Raw genomic sequence first — 16,251 nt, 5'->3', positions numbered from 1 at the left:
AAGTAACCCAGCGTATCATGTGACTTGCTCTTAACTGACACTCTGCTGTTGTGGCTATGTCGAATTAATCAATCTGAGCTTTCACTTTGACCGGACGCTTTTAGAAGAGGCTTCGTTTCATCCACAGGGAGGTCGACACGATGCAGAACGTGATAAACACGGTGAAAGGCACGGCTCTCGGCGTGGCGGAGTTCCTCACTCCAGTGCTGAAGGTAAACTTACATTGCATGAGCTAGCTTGTTGGTGGGTGGTGGCTAATGAGATGTCACAAACACATGAACCCAGCACCAGTGCTGTTCAGTGCAGTGTTAGTGTTAGTGTTACCTACCAACTCATTACAGGCTCATATTGAGTAGCTAGTAGAATATCGACCCTTCGTACATCTGCACAGTTCTGCTCAGTGCGCAGATCAACCTCTGTTTACAGCTGGCTGGGGTTCAATACCTTCAATACTATAACGTTGCATTAAGTCCAGATATCCCTCTGATTCAGTTTTGTTAGTTAATCAATATTGTCATTAATCAATTTCAGGAATCGAAATTCAAAGAGACTGGAGTCATTACCCCTGAGGAGGTGAGGACATGTCCATCTAAATATTCAGACTGTGTGTTTTATGAACTTACCTGTTTCATGTAAATACTTTAAATCTCACAGCCTATCTGTAAATGTATAGTTGGAAGTCAGTGCTGTCTTTTTGTCCTGTAGTTTGTAGCAGCTGGAGATCACTTGGTTCATCATTGCCCCACATGGAAATGGTGAGAGTCCAGTCACACAGTTATGAATGTGGTTACTGCTTTTAATAATATGTTATGTTAACATTAACCATAAGTTAGTGCTGTGTTACTAAAGGGATTCTAAGAATACATCCTACCCAGAAAGCTTGCTTGTTTGTCTAGCTCATCAAAAAATGTTCATCCTGCTGTTGTGAGTTAAATGTCCTGTTTGTTTGGGTATAATCTACACTCTTGCCCTAATACTAAGCACCCAGGGGAGGGAGTCACATTGAACCCAAGCAACTTAGCTGCAGCACGCAGGAAGAGCTGTTGTTACTACTGTTACTACTTGTAGTAATGTTAGTGCTGTGGTTACTGTTATACATAGTAATGTATATTATCACTTTGGTCACTGCTGTTTCTGTAGTATTCTTACATTATTGCTGAGGTTGCTGTTATGTTCCTTACGAACACAGTAATGCTTGTGAGTACATTTACAAAAAGCCTTCTCAGTAATACCTTAACTTTTTGTGTGTGCGATTGTCTCATTTCTATTGTATTCTTCAATTTCACGTAAAGTTCAATATTCTTCTTTATGAAATGTACCGATGGTTTCACATTTCCATTATTGAGGAAGAAAATAAAATGAACAGTTGTGCTTGTTGTTGTTTATTATCTTGTGTATTTAACAAGTATTATTTTTTGCCATCATTCACAGTATTAACATTGTTATTTTTGATGATATAGTGGGCATCCTTCTTTGAATGTGATTATCTGGGCCTTGTAGGATAAAACACAAAACATTTAAATCAAATTGTGTTCCTCTTTAAGAGAAATTTGACCACACGATGAAACTATATAAAACCAGGAAGTTGAAGTGACTTACATCGGATTTAAATCAAGGACATATTAGACCATTGTTTTTAGTAACAACATAAAAAGAACAAAATACATGATGAGGTTGCCTAAAATAAAGTTTTTAATATTTGTGCTTCCTTGTCTCTTCAGGGCCACAGGAGAAGAGGTCAAGGTGAAGCCATATTTGCCCCAAGATAAACAGTTTCTTCTGACACGTAATGGTAGGTAAGAAATGGGTTTAAAGTGGCTGCTCATGCTGCTCATGTTATATTTCTGTTTGGTTTCTGACTTTGATTTTCCAGACACTTGCTTTGTTACAAATTGTGGTCATTCACAGTTCCCCATAAATTAAGTTCCCTTGTGAAGCAACTCTGAATCTTCCAGTGCTTTGCAATCTGCATTAAACTGATTACAGTCAACACTGATAGTGAGAACTGTTATTTATATAACCCTATTAAACATTTTTGATATCAGAGCCTGATAAATGACTAACGTCGGTCACAAGTGAAGTCTGTCCTATTTTTCGTTTTCTGTTTTGGGGTTAACCCCACCTCTTTTGATGCTGACTGTGTTTGTGCTCCTGCAGTTCCCTGTTATAAGCGATGTAAACAGATGGAGTATTCAGATGAACTGGAAGCTATCATAGAGGAGGATGATGGAGACGGGGGCTGGGTAGATACGTACCACAACTCAGGTAAGACACAGTCATTTCATGAATTCTATCCTGAAATGTATCAGGTTCAGGTATTCAGACCAAAAGCCCATGTGGGATATAATCAGTTTCACCTCCTAATATATTATGGTTCATATTGAAATAATATTAAATAATGATTGGTTGATGAATAATAGCAAATATTTATGTAATTTTATGTAAAAGGATCAAATGGAAATAAAAATGAACTGAAATAGGCCAATTCTTAATGTGTGTCCAGGTACAGCCATTTGTAACACTGATGATAATGATGCTGAATGTGTTTCTGCAGGTGTGTTAGGAGTCACAGATGCTGTACGAGAAATTTCACTGGACAACAGTAAGGTATGCTTTCTATATTTTTAGTAAGACATGTTTTTAGACATTTTAGTTTAGTTTTGTGTTTATTGTGGTTGAATATGATGTATTAGTATATCAGATGATGACTTCAGTAGTCACCCAACAGCCAATTCTGTAAAAGGACCAGTTCAGGCTTTTTACATGTCACCTGTGTTATTTAGACATTCATATGGTGGATGTTTGGTTTATGTGCCCAGGTTTTCAGGTATTTCCCTATAAACCACCAGCCACTAGAAAACAATGGAGGGAAATGGGATCTACTGCTCCGGTTTAGAGGTGGAGCTCTTAGAGTGCCCTTTTATTTCACGCTAAGGTACAGATGAGTCGTGTATCCCTTTAGGACAAGAATATGAATGCCACGTCTGCAGCATCTTGTGGTGATGATGATGAAGACGATGATGAAGATGGTGAAGCAGCAGATATGGAAGGTATTCATATCTCACTTGTATCATAACAGTATGTCTTCAATAAGTCCTGCAGTGGAACTCATGTCCTTAATGCTTTAACTTTTTCAGAATACGAAGAAAGTGGCCTGTTGGAAACAGATGAGGTAGAAGCCTCAGAACATTACTGCATGTTATTTGTTGTGTTGTCTGCTATTTGTTATCATCAGTTAATTATTTTTCCTGTCACAAGGCCACCCTGGACACTACTAAAATAGTAGAGACTAAAGCCAAAGCAGAGCCTGGGAGTGAAGACGCCATCCTGCAGACTAGAACATATGACCTCTACATCACGTATGATAAATACTACCAGACGCCCAGACTCTGGCTGTTTGGATATGATGAAGTAAGTAACTGGGCAAAATCCAGCTTCATTAAATGCTGTTTAATGAACAGTTTTTTCTCAAAAAGCCTGGATACGTATGAGCAGGAAAGTATCAGTGTGTTTTATAGGAGACGGGAGACATTTGCTTAATCAGAATAAAGGATCTTCACAGAATTAAGCTAATGTACTTCTCTGCAGGAGTCGGGTAACACTGATTACTAGGACAGATACAGAATTTTGATGATTAAAGTTACAAATAATGTGGCGCGATTCCGTTATTCTTGACAAATATGGAAAATAAAGACTAAATGAAACAGACGGGGACAGAAAACTAAAAGCAGTGAGCTCATCCAGCTGTTGTCACGTCTCCCAGGACAGGCAGCCACTGACTGTAGAACAGATGTATGAGGACATCAGCCAGGACCATGTGAAGAAAACAGTGACCATTGAGAACCACCCACACCTTCCTCCACCAGCCATGTGCTCTGTCCACCCATGCAGGTGAGGAAGACAAATGGAAATGCACCTTTTTTCTTTTGATGCAGATGATGTTTAAGAGCAGTTTAAGAACGTTATCACAAGCAAACACTGTTCATGTGACTGTTTTAAGTGCAACTTTACCAGCGTTAAAATTGGTTCTAGGACATGTATATGAATGTTATTAACTGATACTGACTGAGATATTTAAATGTAGTGTGAAGGCACTGGGTTTCTTCACTTGTTGAAAATATTGCCCAGCTATACTCATCTGTGTCCTATATTAAGATATTGCAGTCAGCAGTTCATATGCAGTAATGCATGACATCTAAATGAACAAGTGTTTGTGTTTTGTTGTGTAGTGAATGCTAAAGTATAGTAAAGTAGAGTGATCTAACCTTTCCTTTCAGGCATGCTGAAGTGATGAAAAAGATCATTGAAACTGTGGCAGAAGGAGGAGGAGAGCTGGGAGTGCATATGTATCCTTTCATAGTGAAGAACATGTTCCATGTCTGTTTCTTTGAACCATTGGTCACCAGTGACAACACTGATTGTTGGTTACTGATAAATGTCAATAGTTTGCTTTATGGTACTTTTTACATTTCTAAATGAAAAATATTTATGGATCGAATGAAAAGGAGAAGATATCCCAGCAACTACCTGCCACATGTGCTTGAGCTTTGCTTGAATGGATAAAACATCCACTGCTGCACAGAATGCACCACTGCTCAACATCTTTGTTTCTTAACTGAGACTTTCAGGTATCTTCTGATTTTCCTCAAGTTTGTCCAGGCTGTCATCCCCACAATAGAATATGACTACACAAGACACTTCACCATGTAGCTTCATTAGTATCCGGCTGCCTCTGCTAATGCAACATCTGCACATGGGGAAAGGTCGCAGATTATATCTGGTCAGCTCTGACTACAACTGGTTTGTGATTTGTGCGTGCGTGTTACTGAGACACTTTGCATGGGTGCAGGATACAGGGAATATTCATGGTATGTGACAAAACCGTCTGTTAAAGAAGCAGTCTGACATTTTGGGAAACAGCTGTCAAAGACACCTTGTCAGAAGACCGTTATCAATCTCATCTGTGTGTGCCGAGTACAGAGACAGATGTGATTAGTGCTGCTAGCCTGGCAACAACTCTGAATCGAGAGCCTGAGTTAGCTTGTCTGTTTGGGCATTAGAGCTACACTGAAAACTGTTAAAAACTAATCAGTGAAACAACCCGCTCCAATGGGTGACATGTTTCTGTGTCAAGATAAATGGGATTACTTTTTGTTTAAGAGCTCCTAATGTTTAAAAAAGACATTGTTTTTTACTAGTCACTTTTGTGTAGAAATTAATTTCAGAGTGTACAAGCGAGTATTATTTAATTTAATTATCTTGTCCACAGCTTTCACAAAATTTAATTATTGAGTTGAGAACAAATATTTTAAGTTCATCTAGTCAGATCAACCTAAAATATTTGCTTTTAAAACCTGTTGACAAGATGAACTTAAAGTCAAGGTTTTATTTTTTGAATGTAGTTTACAGCCCAAAAATTAGGAACAACTAAAAAAACTCTGCCAACATGTTGTAATATACCAACTAAAACACAGCTGTAACTTGCTTTATTGCACATGTGTAGAACAGATCAGGTAGTAGCAGGGTTCACTGATGTGTTTTTAACAGTTTTTGAACAACAATGAAAATATTAGTTGACAAAAACAAATTTAGAAAAATTGACTAGCTCTATCCTTTAAGTTGTTCTTTTCCCTTTTGACAAAGCTGTTTGATAGCTTCACCCTACTTCCAATCATTATGAGCTACCTGTCTCTGTGTACTAGGCACAAGGATGAAACAGTTCTCTCTAAAGAAGACTGCAGACAAGGCTTCATCCCAAAAGGTTGGACTGCGCCTCTGATGTTTCTCTACAGCTTTATCGTTGTGACCACAATGTGGTGGACTTTCACAAAGTTCTTGCTAAGAGGATTTCAATGAACTCACCCCATTCCACACAGTGTTCACTGTTTCAAATGTGAAAATGAATTAACCCAGATTGTCTGTGTCTAAACCTGTGGAGTTAGTAAGAATTAGATGGGCTCTGGAAAACATGCCTGGAAACTCAACATGATATTGATATTAGCATAATTTTGTCTGTGTCCACCTGATGAATGTAAGTCCAATATTCATTCTTCTTTTTAGCTCTGGGTTGGTTCTGCACCAGCTCCTAAGGGAAATATGTGGCTTTTGCTGAGCAGCCAGTGAACAGTGGGTCTTGAGGATTTATTCTGTGCTATCTCTTGTCATTGTCTTTTAAGATCTGTGGATGCTGATGCCTATTGACTTTACTTTCTAAAACATCTTGGAACTATTGTACTGACGGCAACATTTATAGAAGCCTATTGACTATTATCAATATTGTTCCCATGCTTTGCCGCAGTGACTATTGTTGCTTCCACCTATCAGCTCTCTGCGCCAGTTGTCTTAAAATCTAATTCTCTGAATGTGTCGACGGCCCAGCCCTGCGGTTGGCTTATATGCTGTGTTTGTTTGTTTGTTTGTTTGTTTGTTTGTTTGTTTTATTTCAACTCTGGATTTTTTATTTTCCTCATAGCCGTAAGACAGATTTTGTCATTGTGATTTATCTCGACTTTGTGTGTCTGAACTATGTGAAGGTTGCCTCTGATATCAAGTTTGCAGCACCTTCGCTAAACAAATAATTTTATTGTCACAAACCATCCGGTGTCCGTATGCTGGACTTTTTTGTTTCTAAACCATACTTGGCTTATTACAGTTTCATGTTTCAGACAGCACTTACTAAACTAAACAAAGCTTCAGTAATTCTCACTGTTCTTCAGTCTCCGTTGGTCTTGTCTCCTGATGTAACTCTCTCAGTGTTAACAGTTGAAATTTTTAAAGTAATGCACATTTATCAATAAAGAGATTCCCAAATGTTATGAACAGAATGGTCTTTGTGGATTTATTTATTAGGCCTTGGGAGGGGGTGGTGGGAGAACTGAAAGCAAGGATCTATGCCACAGATGCCGATCTCTTATTATCTATTATCTAATTTAGCACATTAAGGTGGTCTATTACAAAATCATCTAGTGTAAAAAAATACTGATTTACTCACTTTTTGGTTGACATGAAATGTACCCTAAATTATAGAATGAGCCACAATGTTTCAGCGAGTGAACCCTTCAGAATTTACTTAAGAATCATCAGGTTTTTTAGATGTTTGGGTGAAAAATGTCTGCACTTGCAATAAAACAAAGCAAATAGCATTTGTTAATAGCTAATTCGGCTTACTTAGCTTTTCCAAAGTGTTGGCAAATATAGACTATTAACGAGGCTTATTTTGCATTGCCCAGTGTGCCTCAGTATACATGCTGAGCACTTAACTCATATCTTAACTCTTAATGTTTAATTTGGCGTGATTAATCTGCCCTAACGTAAACACATATAGGCCATAAAGATTTACTGTTTCCTGTTATCGTTTACATCTGTTTTTTAAGTGTTAAAACGACGCCGAATTAACTATTACCAGGTTCTTTGTACCTCGCACTATTGGAAGTACTGACATCTGTCTTCAAATTACTGCGATCATGAAGAAATCTTTAAAAACCAACAATTTTCACACAAGTTCTGAAGCTGCGAGAGCGGCAGCTGCACTACCGCTGGTTGCGGTCGGGTGGCGGTAGTGCACCAGGAGGCTGGCCATTGGTCTTTTATTTTTTGACGTCACCACCACGAGGGAAGGAGGCAGGATGTCGTCAGATGGTTTTGGCAGAGGTCGTGTAATGTTCTCCAGTGGTCCAACATGTCTGTACTTTACCCGACTCTCCTGCTGTGCGCTTACGGCTTCTTCTCCAGCCTGCGTCCCTCGGAGCCTTTCCTCACCGCCTACCTCATGGGACCGGACAAGAACCTGACGGAGACACAGGTGAGTTAGCTTAACAGGCTAAACGCTAAAGGCTGCATGTGTCTTACCTTTTGACGTCATCGGTTGACCGTGTCCAGCATGAGCCACAATTAATTAATTAACAGGAGATTTTAAAAAACAACAGACGTGGAAAGAACTGAATCCTCATTTGAAAAGCGACATTTTAAACACTGCCTTTCTCTGAATGAGACTGAAGCACCTGTAGCTGTGCTGCTTAAAGCCACAGTTCATCCTCATTTTGTGCTCATGCTTGTAAACATGCGCTCCAACACTCATCTTCATGAGGAGAGGTCGCTGTGACCCAGACTCACCCAGCAGCGCTGATATCCCTGTTTAAGGTTTTTGAGCGAGGCTCGTCCTTCTAACCAATCAGAGAAGCTCAAGGTCAGGGGAGGAAACTCAAGTCTGTCCATGAACAGGGAATTATTATTTTTACAATGTTTTTTAACACCAATGAAATAACAAGTCATGACACAGACAGGACACATTGAGTCATCATGTTTGGTGACCCTCCAGGATGTGTTTGCCAAACTAATGTTTTCTGGCTGCTCTTAGAGCTAATGTAATAAAAAAAAAGTTAGTTTCTCATTCTGAGCTATAAATGTGAAGACTTTACTTACTGAATTGGCTCCAGAGGTCGTTGTTTCGGGTGGTTTAATGTATTTATTTTATTTCTGTAAAATAAGACATGAAGCATATAGTGGCTATTTTTCTAACCTGCATAACCTCAAAATGTGGCCTTAATGTGTGAACACAGAAATTAGTAAACTGATCCTGAGCGTGAATTATAAGCTGATCAGCAGCTGATTAAAACCTTCAGCTTGATTCCCAAAAGTTGCACATTGGAGCACAACTTGCACATCAGGAGTGTGTTGGAGTCTGTTTAAGTTCTGTAGTTTCATCTTCCTTGAATTAATGTGAACTCTGTTCTGGAGGATCTCAGTGTTTGTGAAAGTCCCTTTATGGGAGTTAGAAATGAATGGCTGGTGACATCAAGTCAAAATGACATAGCAGTTCTCATATGGATACCAAAATGTTGTTGGATGTTTTTGCTAAGTTTTGCCAGTTTTGCCAAAGTTTTGGTAGTTGTTATAGTTACACATCCGTCCAGAAAGTTGGGATGTTTTTGCCAAAGTTTTGCCCACGTTTTGGCAGTTGTCACAGTTTTCCGTCCATCACGGAAGTAGGATGTTGTTGCCAAAGATTTGTTCCCTCGAAGCTCTGTCTTAAAGGATTTCACTGACTTTCAGCTTCTTGTGGTTCTACTCTAGTGAATGTATAACTGTATATCAATGGTATACCCCTTCCCTCTATCCCCTGTATATCTATGTTTCTAGCTGAACAACTCTAACACCTAAAACACGATTACTTATCCATTATACTGTACCTGGTATCTGCTGATGCACATTATTCACTTGAAAATGAAATGGAAGCTCAATGGTTTACATGCAGTTGGTGGTGCAGAGGCTCATTAATACGCTTAATACAATGTGGGAACTCAAATCCAATTTTTAGTTGAACAAGTCCCAAATCCACATTTTATATTACTATTCCAGCAGTGACACCTTCAAAATCACAGATGAGCTTGCTTTAGGATTGCTTGCTCATAATAAAAGGACAGGATGTGTTTAAATGTCTCTGTCCTATTTTGTGTAGATCAGTCCAGATTTAATACAGACTAATCTCTCTTGAAAAAAGGGTTAGATCCTGTGGAATTTCTGGTTAATCCTGAATTAATTACCTCCACAAGGTTAAGGTCTAGGAAAATCTTTCAAAGGGAGATGCTAGATCACACTAACTGGAGTCTGCCTTTTATCCATCATCTGTTCGGCATCTAAAGTCTTGGAAAAGCTGGGTCAAAAACAGGTTTTAGACTATCTCAACAAGATCTCCTTGTAAGTCAAAGCTGTTACAACAGGTGCAGAATATCCAGTCGTCCATGTTGTGAATTTTTTAGGCACATTGTAGATCACGTGTTTCGAAAGCCCTCAACCATAAAAACATGAATGCAAAACAAAAACTGAAGTGTAGAGGTTTGTTACACAAAGTGCTGTGCTAATATCAAACTATCGAAGTGAACTGTAAATCTCTAAGTCTTTCTCTGTTATCTGCAGGTTGTCAATGAAATCTATCCAGTATGGACATACTCCTATCTGGCGTTGCTGTTCCCCATCTTCCTGGCCACTGACTACCTCTGTTATAAGCCTGTGTTGGTTCTGCAGGCCACTAGCTTGGTAGTTACCTACATAATGTTGCTGAAGGCAAAGGGAATGCTGGCCATGCAGCTTCTGGAGTTTTTCTTTGGGCTGGCCACAGCCTCTGAGGTTGCCTACTACTCCTACATCTACAGTGTGGTGGATCCAGCACACTACCAGAGAGTGACGGGTTACTGCCGCAGCATCACTCTTTTTGGATCGGCTGCTGGATCTCTGACCGGTCAGCTGCTGCTCTCCGTAGCCAAAGTTCAGCTGCTCTACCTCGTTATCATCACTCTGGCCTCGGCCGCCGTGGCCTTTGTCGCTCCATGGTTTCTACCCATGCCCAAGAGGAGCTTGTTCTTCCACAGACGTCAAGGAGCAGTGGAGGAGAGGCGCAATAGCAGCACCTCTCTCATGGAGAAAGCCGATGATCCACAGAGCAAACTTCCTCTGAACAGCCACGATATTTCTACAGTGAGTGACAAGCTGCTGTGTTCATATGGAATTTGATATGTTCTGTTAATGTTTGAATCACTTTATTTACATGAAGAAACACACTGAGTCACATGGCTGTATCTTACATACAGACATCCAGGTCGCCTGAGACAGAAAGTGGCAGCGGTGGTCTTGCGGAGGTGTTGCGGATACTGTTTGATGACTTCAAGCAGTGCTACAGATGTCGCCCCCTGCTGGCCTGGTCGCTGTGGTGGGCTCTGGCCACCTGTGGCTACTTCCAGATTATCAACTACGCTCAGGCTCTATGGGAGAAAGTTCGTCCTTCCCAGGACTATGAAATCTACAACGGTTACGTAGAGACACTTTCCACATTGCTGGGTGAGACTCGATCAGATTTGTATGTTTTGGGTTTAGTTTTTTGATGGTAAAATGTGCTCCATACCAGCCAGCAGGTCTTCTATACTGATGTATCTTAAGGTTTGTATGAATGAACAGTATTTCTGACAGCTGCTCTGCTGGTTCACAGGGGCTCTGGCAGCTCTGCTGGTGGGCTACCTGCCTGTGCGCTGGACTGTGTGGGGGGAGCTGGTCCTCTGTGTCCTCTCTCTGCTTATGGCTGTGTGTGTATTTGTCATGGACATACTGAGGGACATCTGGCTATGTTACAGCTCGTACATCCTCTTCAGAACCACCTACATGCTGCTCATCACTGTGGCCACGTAAGTATGAAGACATTTAGCTTTCTGTTTCAGTAGATGTTGCACAGTAGTGTAAATCAGTCAGGATGGCTGAGCGGTCTAAGGCACTGTGTTCAGGTCGCAGTCTCCCCTGGAGGTGTGGGTTCGAATCCAACTTCTGACAGAAAGTTTTTGGGGCGGCAGTAGCTCAGGCAGTAGAGCAGTTGTCTACGAACCCCAGGGTGAGTGGTTTGATTCCTGGTTCCTCCTGCCTACTTGCTGAGGAGTCAAAGGACAAGACACCGAAACCCCATAATAGCGCCAACATGTACTATTTGGCAGCTGTCCAAACACAATTTCCCCAAGGGGATCAAAAAAGTACTCATTATTATTATTATTATTATTATTATTATTATTATTATTTGTTTTATTTTTTTTAAATAACAGAGACTCTGAAAAATGTTTTAAATTAGTTGTATATGCAAATCATTTGTTTTATGAAAATAGTTTTTCAGTTTTGTAGACAAGGAGAAATTTGAAAGACAGAAAAGGGAAACTTGTGTAACTGCAGTGGAGATTGCAGCAACCACTGACCATAATGTGTAAACACCTTGGGGCTGCAATAAACCAAACCTTTGAAATGTGAGATGCAAAATAAGAAGCACGAGTTTTGAATACGTTCCGCTCTGAAGCGTGGGAACACAGAGCTGAATCACCACTCCAGCAAAAATAAACTCCGCTCAAACAATAGCAGGATCACGAGGGGTTCTCGTGTTGTCTCTCTGTTTATTGCCCCTAGTTGAGGTGGTTGGCTGTGTGTGTATCTCATCTTTCTTAACCACTACACTCAAGTATTTCTAAACTGTCCTCAACATGTTCCCTATGCTCTGCCCTCTGACTCATCAGATATCAGATTGCAGCCAATCTCAACATGCAGCGGTACGCTTTGGTGTTTGGAGTCAACACTTTTGTGGCTCTACTGCTGTGGACTCTGCTCACTGTGGTGGTGGTGGACTCAGCAGGCCTGGGTCTTGATGTCTTCACTCAGGTCAGTGAAGTACCCTCCAGCTATAGTTGTAACTAAACATACATTATCGTGTTTGCTGATGATGGTCTTCTGTACAACTATGTAGGTATTCCATCAAAGAAAACAGCCATTTACAACATCTACACTGTATTTCTAATCAGCTAAATCAAAATATGTTTTTTCTTTTTACCTGTGTTAATCACAAAGTGCACAAGTTACTGATTTTATCTTGTTTTCTCCCCACAGTTCCTCATCTATGGCGGTTACTTTTCATTAATTTCTGTTGTCTTCCTACTTGCTGGGCTTTGGAAACTGGCCTCTGGGAGGCGCTCTAATCAGGACGACCTGGCCAGCAACCAAGCAGGCTCATCAGACTCTCCTCCAATCAGTGATAGCACATAGTAATATTTATTAGCTCCGCACACACTAAAAGTCAGTGAGCACAATGACGCCACATGATGAGCTTCACACAGTTACTTTATTGTGTAGAGTAGAAGTTGGACGCGAAGGCTACAGGCAGTATTACTGCGCGCTAGTTGCTGTGTCTTTGCCTACATTGCTTAAAACACTCTTTAAAAAGCTTGGCCACGAGGCGGCAGAAAGGTTGCAGAACAAGCTGACCGAAACAGTCATGTTCTCATTATATCCTTGTTATATCTAATGTGTTATGAGTGTGTTAGACCTGCAACTCCAGCACCAGCGGTACAGACGTGTAGCAGACGGCAAAAGCTCTTTACACACTGGGCATAATAGTTTTTTTACAACAGAAATGATGTGAGAAGAGCAGAGACTGAACATCATGACCAGACGATACTCACTCTGTTAGGAACAACGACTGAAAAGATGCCGAAAGGCTCTTTATAGCTGCCATGTTGGATCATGGTGCTTTGTTAAGTCACACACAAACTACCGTTCAAATGTTTTGGGTCACTTAGAAAGTAAAATAGTTTCAAAACATCTGTTGAACAAGCAGAAATTCTCAGAATAAGAAACCTCCTGCATCTCTGAGAAAATCAAGAAGACTCACATTTTAATGGCAGCTCCCTGACACACACAAATATATCAGATATTTACCTTTGTCTTCTTATAAGTTTTAAACCATGTAGTATTGGGGCAGCAGGTAGCTCAGTTGGTAGAGCAGTAGAGCAGCATCATTATCATTATGAGCTGCAGCAGTGCTAGTGGGGCGTTCAAGGACTGTACGGAGTGTAGGTCAGCCATGTTTACCATACTTTTTTTTATTTTGAAATTTAAAAAATCACTAAATGCTCATTTAAGATCAGCATATGTGTGTCTCATATGTAATTCATGAATTGTATTGTATCTGATGCAAAAAGAGAAAAAAATACAACATATTGGCTATCGCCTTCTCTGCGCTCTAAAGATCGTCATTTGTCATTGAAAAACCCATAATGTTCGACCACTACCAAACATACATCTTACTGATGATGGTCCTCTGTACACTTATGCAGCTTTAATAGCCATAATATGAATAATGTCCACATCATGGACATTTCTAAGTGAGCCCAAACCTTTAAATGGTAGGTTATAAAGACTCTTGACATGAAATAATCACTTGATTTAGTGTGATAATCAGCTCAATCTTATACTTGGGCTGCACAATGTTACAAATGTACAAGAATCTATTTTACTTACCGGCTTACTGAAGTTGATGCCTTAGACTTTCCGTGAATGAAACATTGAGAATGGCACCTTACCACTGCTGCTGCTATTTCCTACTGTAATTGCATTGGTTGTTATATGAATTGGTACTAATGTATCAGTAGTTGGCTTATCTGTATCTACTGTGTCTTTTAATGAACACTGTTCATGTTAGTTTGTATCTGTGTAAGATATTCATTACTGATGAAGAATCCATTGTTTGTGTGTTTAAGTGCCTAAAAAGCTGCTTTGTTTTTTTCTAAGAAACTTCCCAAGGAAAAGTTAACAAATGTCAAGAAAATAATTCAACAGTCTCTCAGCACTATGTCGTTGAAGATTCCCAGTCCTCCAGCACTATATGACTTCTTTATTTAGTCTATGGGTCCCAGCCCATTGGTTTCTAGCGAAGACATCGTTGGTTTTTAAAAGGCTGAATAATTTCTTGTAATAGCTGGTCATTTTTTAACAACCATTATTCTAAAAGAAGGAAATGGTGCAAGAACTATTTTCAGTGGCGTTTTTGGTGTAATCAGTATTTACAGCAGCCGTACTGTGTGCAGTGTTGGGTCAAGAGAAACTGCAGTGTGTGTTTGTGTTAAAAGTTAGGGTAAGTGTATTTCCCTGATGTGTTTTTTATAGTTGCTGGACACCTGTGTAGCTTTGTGGCAGAATATAAGGCTTTGAATACACACACAGTACTCCACAATTGCTGGCAGATATTGATTTGTATTGACCAAATTATTGTCTTATACAAAACAAAATATATTTTGAAGAAATAAAAGAATGTGGCCAAATGTAAAATACATGTATCTGCATTTGAAAACATTTAAATAATGACTTTTCTTTTCTACTGAACAAATATTAGACATCAATTTTACACTAAAACATGGCTACTTGGAGCAATCAATCTATAGACATGCTGGTGTAGGCAGCTGGACTCTGTGGCAGCCTCTAGTTTTTTTTTTTTTGTGTCATAAAAAAGGTGATGTCTCACTTAACAGTGATGACACTGATAACAGTTACTTTTCTAGCAGTAGAACCTTTTCCTGGACAATCCCATTGTTTATTATCCAACATTACATTTACTAAATACTTACCTAATTTAGTCAGGCGACCCACCAATGTCAAATATCTTCAGAAAGCTGGAAAACTATATGTAAAATCCTGAATTGAAAATGTGTTACTCTTTATAAAGTTGCCATGCATTTTAAACATTTGGGGTTTGAATGTTTCACTTGTTAACCATACCATAAACATAAGATGTTACTTCAAAATTACAGTTATCTTTGCACTATTTTTAGACATCATATATTAAGTCCTCTGCACATAGCTTATCTGCCAAAACTGTAAAGGTGTGAAGACTGACTGAATAAATGTTTGTGTTAAACTTGTGTGATACTTGAAAAAGCTGCTGTCTCTATGCAATAACTATTATCAATAAAGTTTTATAACCAGCAAATGATGATTTTTTTGTGTGAAACAGAAGTGTGTATTCTCATACAGTGTTTAAATAAAGCAGTACAGGTGCTGGTCATATAACTAGAATATGTTGATGTAGTTAACTAATTCTATTTATGAGGTGAAACTTGTATAATGTGACAGACTGATATATGTGAAGTGTTTATTTCTTTCCATTTTGATGATTATAACTGACAACTAATGAAAACCCAAAATTCAGTATCTCAGAAAATTAGAATATTACTTAAGACCAATACAAAGAAAGGATTTTTCCACACTTTAATCAGCTAATTAACTCAAAACACCTGCAAAGGTCTTTAAATGGTCTCTCAGTCTAGTTCTGTAGGCTACACAATCATGGGGAAGACTGCTAATTTGACAGTTGTCCAAAAGACGACCATTGACACCTTGCACAAGGAGGGCAAGACACAAAAGGTCATTGCAAAAGAGGCTGGCTGTTCACAGAACTCTGTGTCGAAGCACATTAATGGAAAGGCGAAGGGAAGGAGAAGATGTGGTAGAAAAAAGTGTACAAGCAATGGGGATAACCGCACCCTGGAGAGAATTGTAAAAACAAAACCCATTCATAAATGTGGGGGAGATTCACAAAGAGTGGACCGCAGTTGGAGTCAGTGCTTCAAGAACCACTACGCACAGATGTACGCAAGACATGGGTTACAGCTGTCGCATTCCTTGTGTCAAGCCATTCTTGAACAACAGACAGCGTCAGAAGCATCTTGCCTGGGCTAAAGACAAAAAGGACTGGACTGCATGGTGGCACTGAATAATAACAGGATCATCAATACTGTTACAATTAAGTCCAATAACCAATAAAAACTTGAAACTAATTCCTTGTGAATCCATCCAGTAGTTACTGAGATATTTTACATAATAAAGCAAAACTGTCAACATCATGAAAAGGTTTTTCACGATGAGGCAAGTAGTGTGTATAATTCTATGTACAAGCAATTT

The 16,251-nt window shown here is 39.5% G+C and overlaps 2 protein-coding genes and 1 non-coding gene across 3 annotated transcripts; all 3 read left to right on the top strand.

The window, feature by feature from the left end:
• Positions 1–20: 20 nt before the first annotated feature.
• atg3 (autophagy related 3) lies at positions 21–6,815 on the top strand. Its single transcript, XM_026363582.1, has 12 exons — positions 21–212; positions 532–573; positions 706–755; positions 1,722–1,792; positions 2,158–2,265; positions 2,555–2,607; positions 2,963–3,050; positions 3,138–3,172; positions 3,259–3,411; positions 3,764–3,891; positions 4,278–4,346; positions 4,629–6,815. The coding sequence occupies exons 1-12, from the start codon at positions 141–143 to the stop codon at positions 4,708–4,710; spliced, it is 951 nt and encodes a 316-aa protein (XP_026219367.1). The 5' UTR covers positions 21–140; the 3' UTR covers positions 4,711–6,815.
• A 45-nt stretch (positions 6,816–6,860) lies between these two features.
• On the top strand, positions 6,861–15,033 carry slc19a2 (solute carrier family 19 member 2). Its single transcript, XM_026363580.1, has 6 exons — positions 6,861–7,801; positions 9,916–10,473; positions 10,587–10,833; positions 10,982–11,174; positions 12,039–12,180; positions 12,406–15,033. Exons 1-6 carry the CDS (start codon positions 7,679–7,681, stop codon positions 12,559–12,561), a joined length of 1,419 nt encoding a protein of 472 aa, XP_026219365.1. The 5' UTR covers positions 6,861–7,678; the 3' UTR covers positions 12,562–15,033.
• Positions 11,234–11,316, top strand: trnal-cag. The gene has a single exon. It is a non-coding gene; the product is annotated as a tRNA-Leu (tRNA).
• Positions 15,034–16,251: the final 1,218 nt, after the last annotated feature.

This window comes from Anabas testudineus, chromosome 2, assembly GCF_900324465.2.
Source record: "Anabas testudineus chromosome 2, fAnaTes1.2, whole genome shotgun sequence".
Lineage (NCBI taxonomy): Eukaryota > Metazoa > Chordata > Actinopteri > Anabantiformes > Anabantidae > Anabas > Anabas testudineus.
The sequence above is the reverse complement of the archived record's forward strand: the minus strand, read 5'-3'. Positions and strand labels throughout refer to the sequence as shown.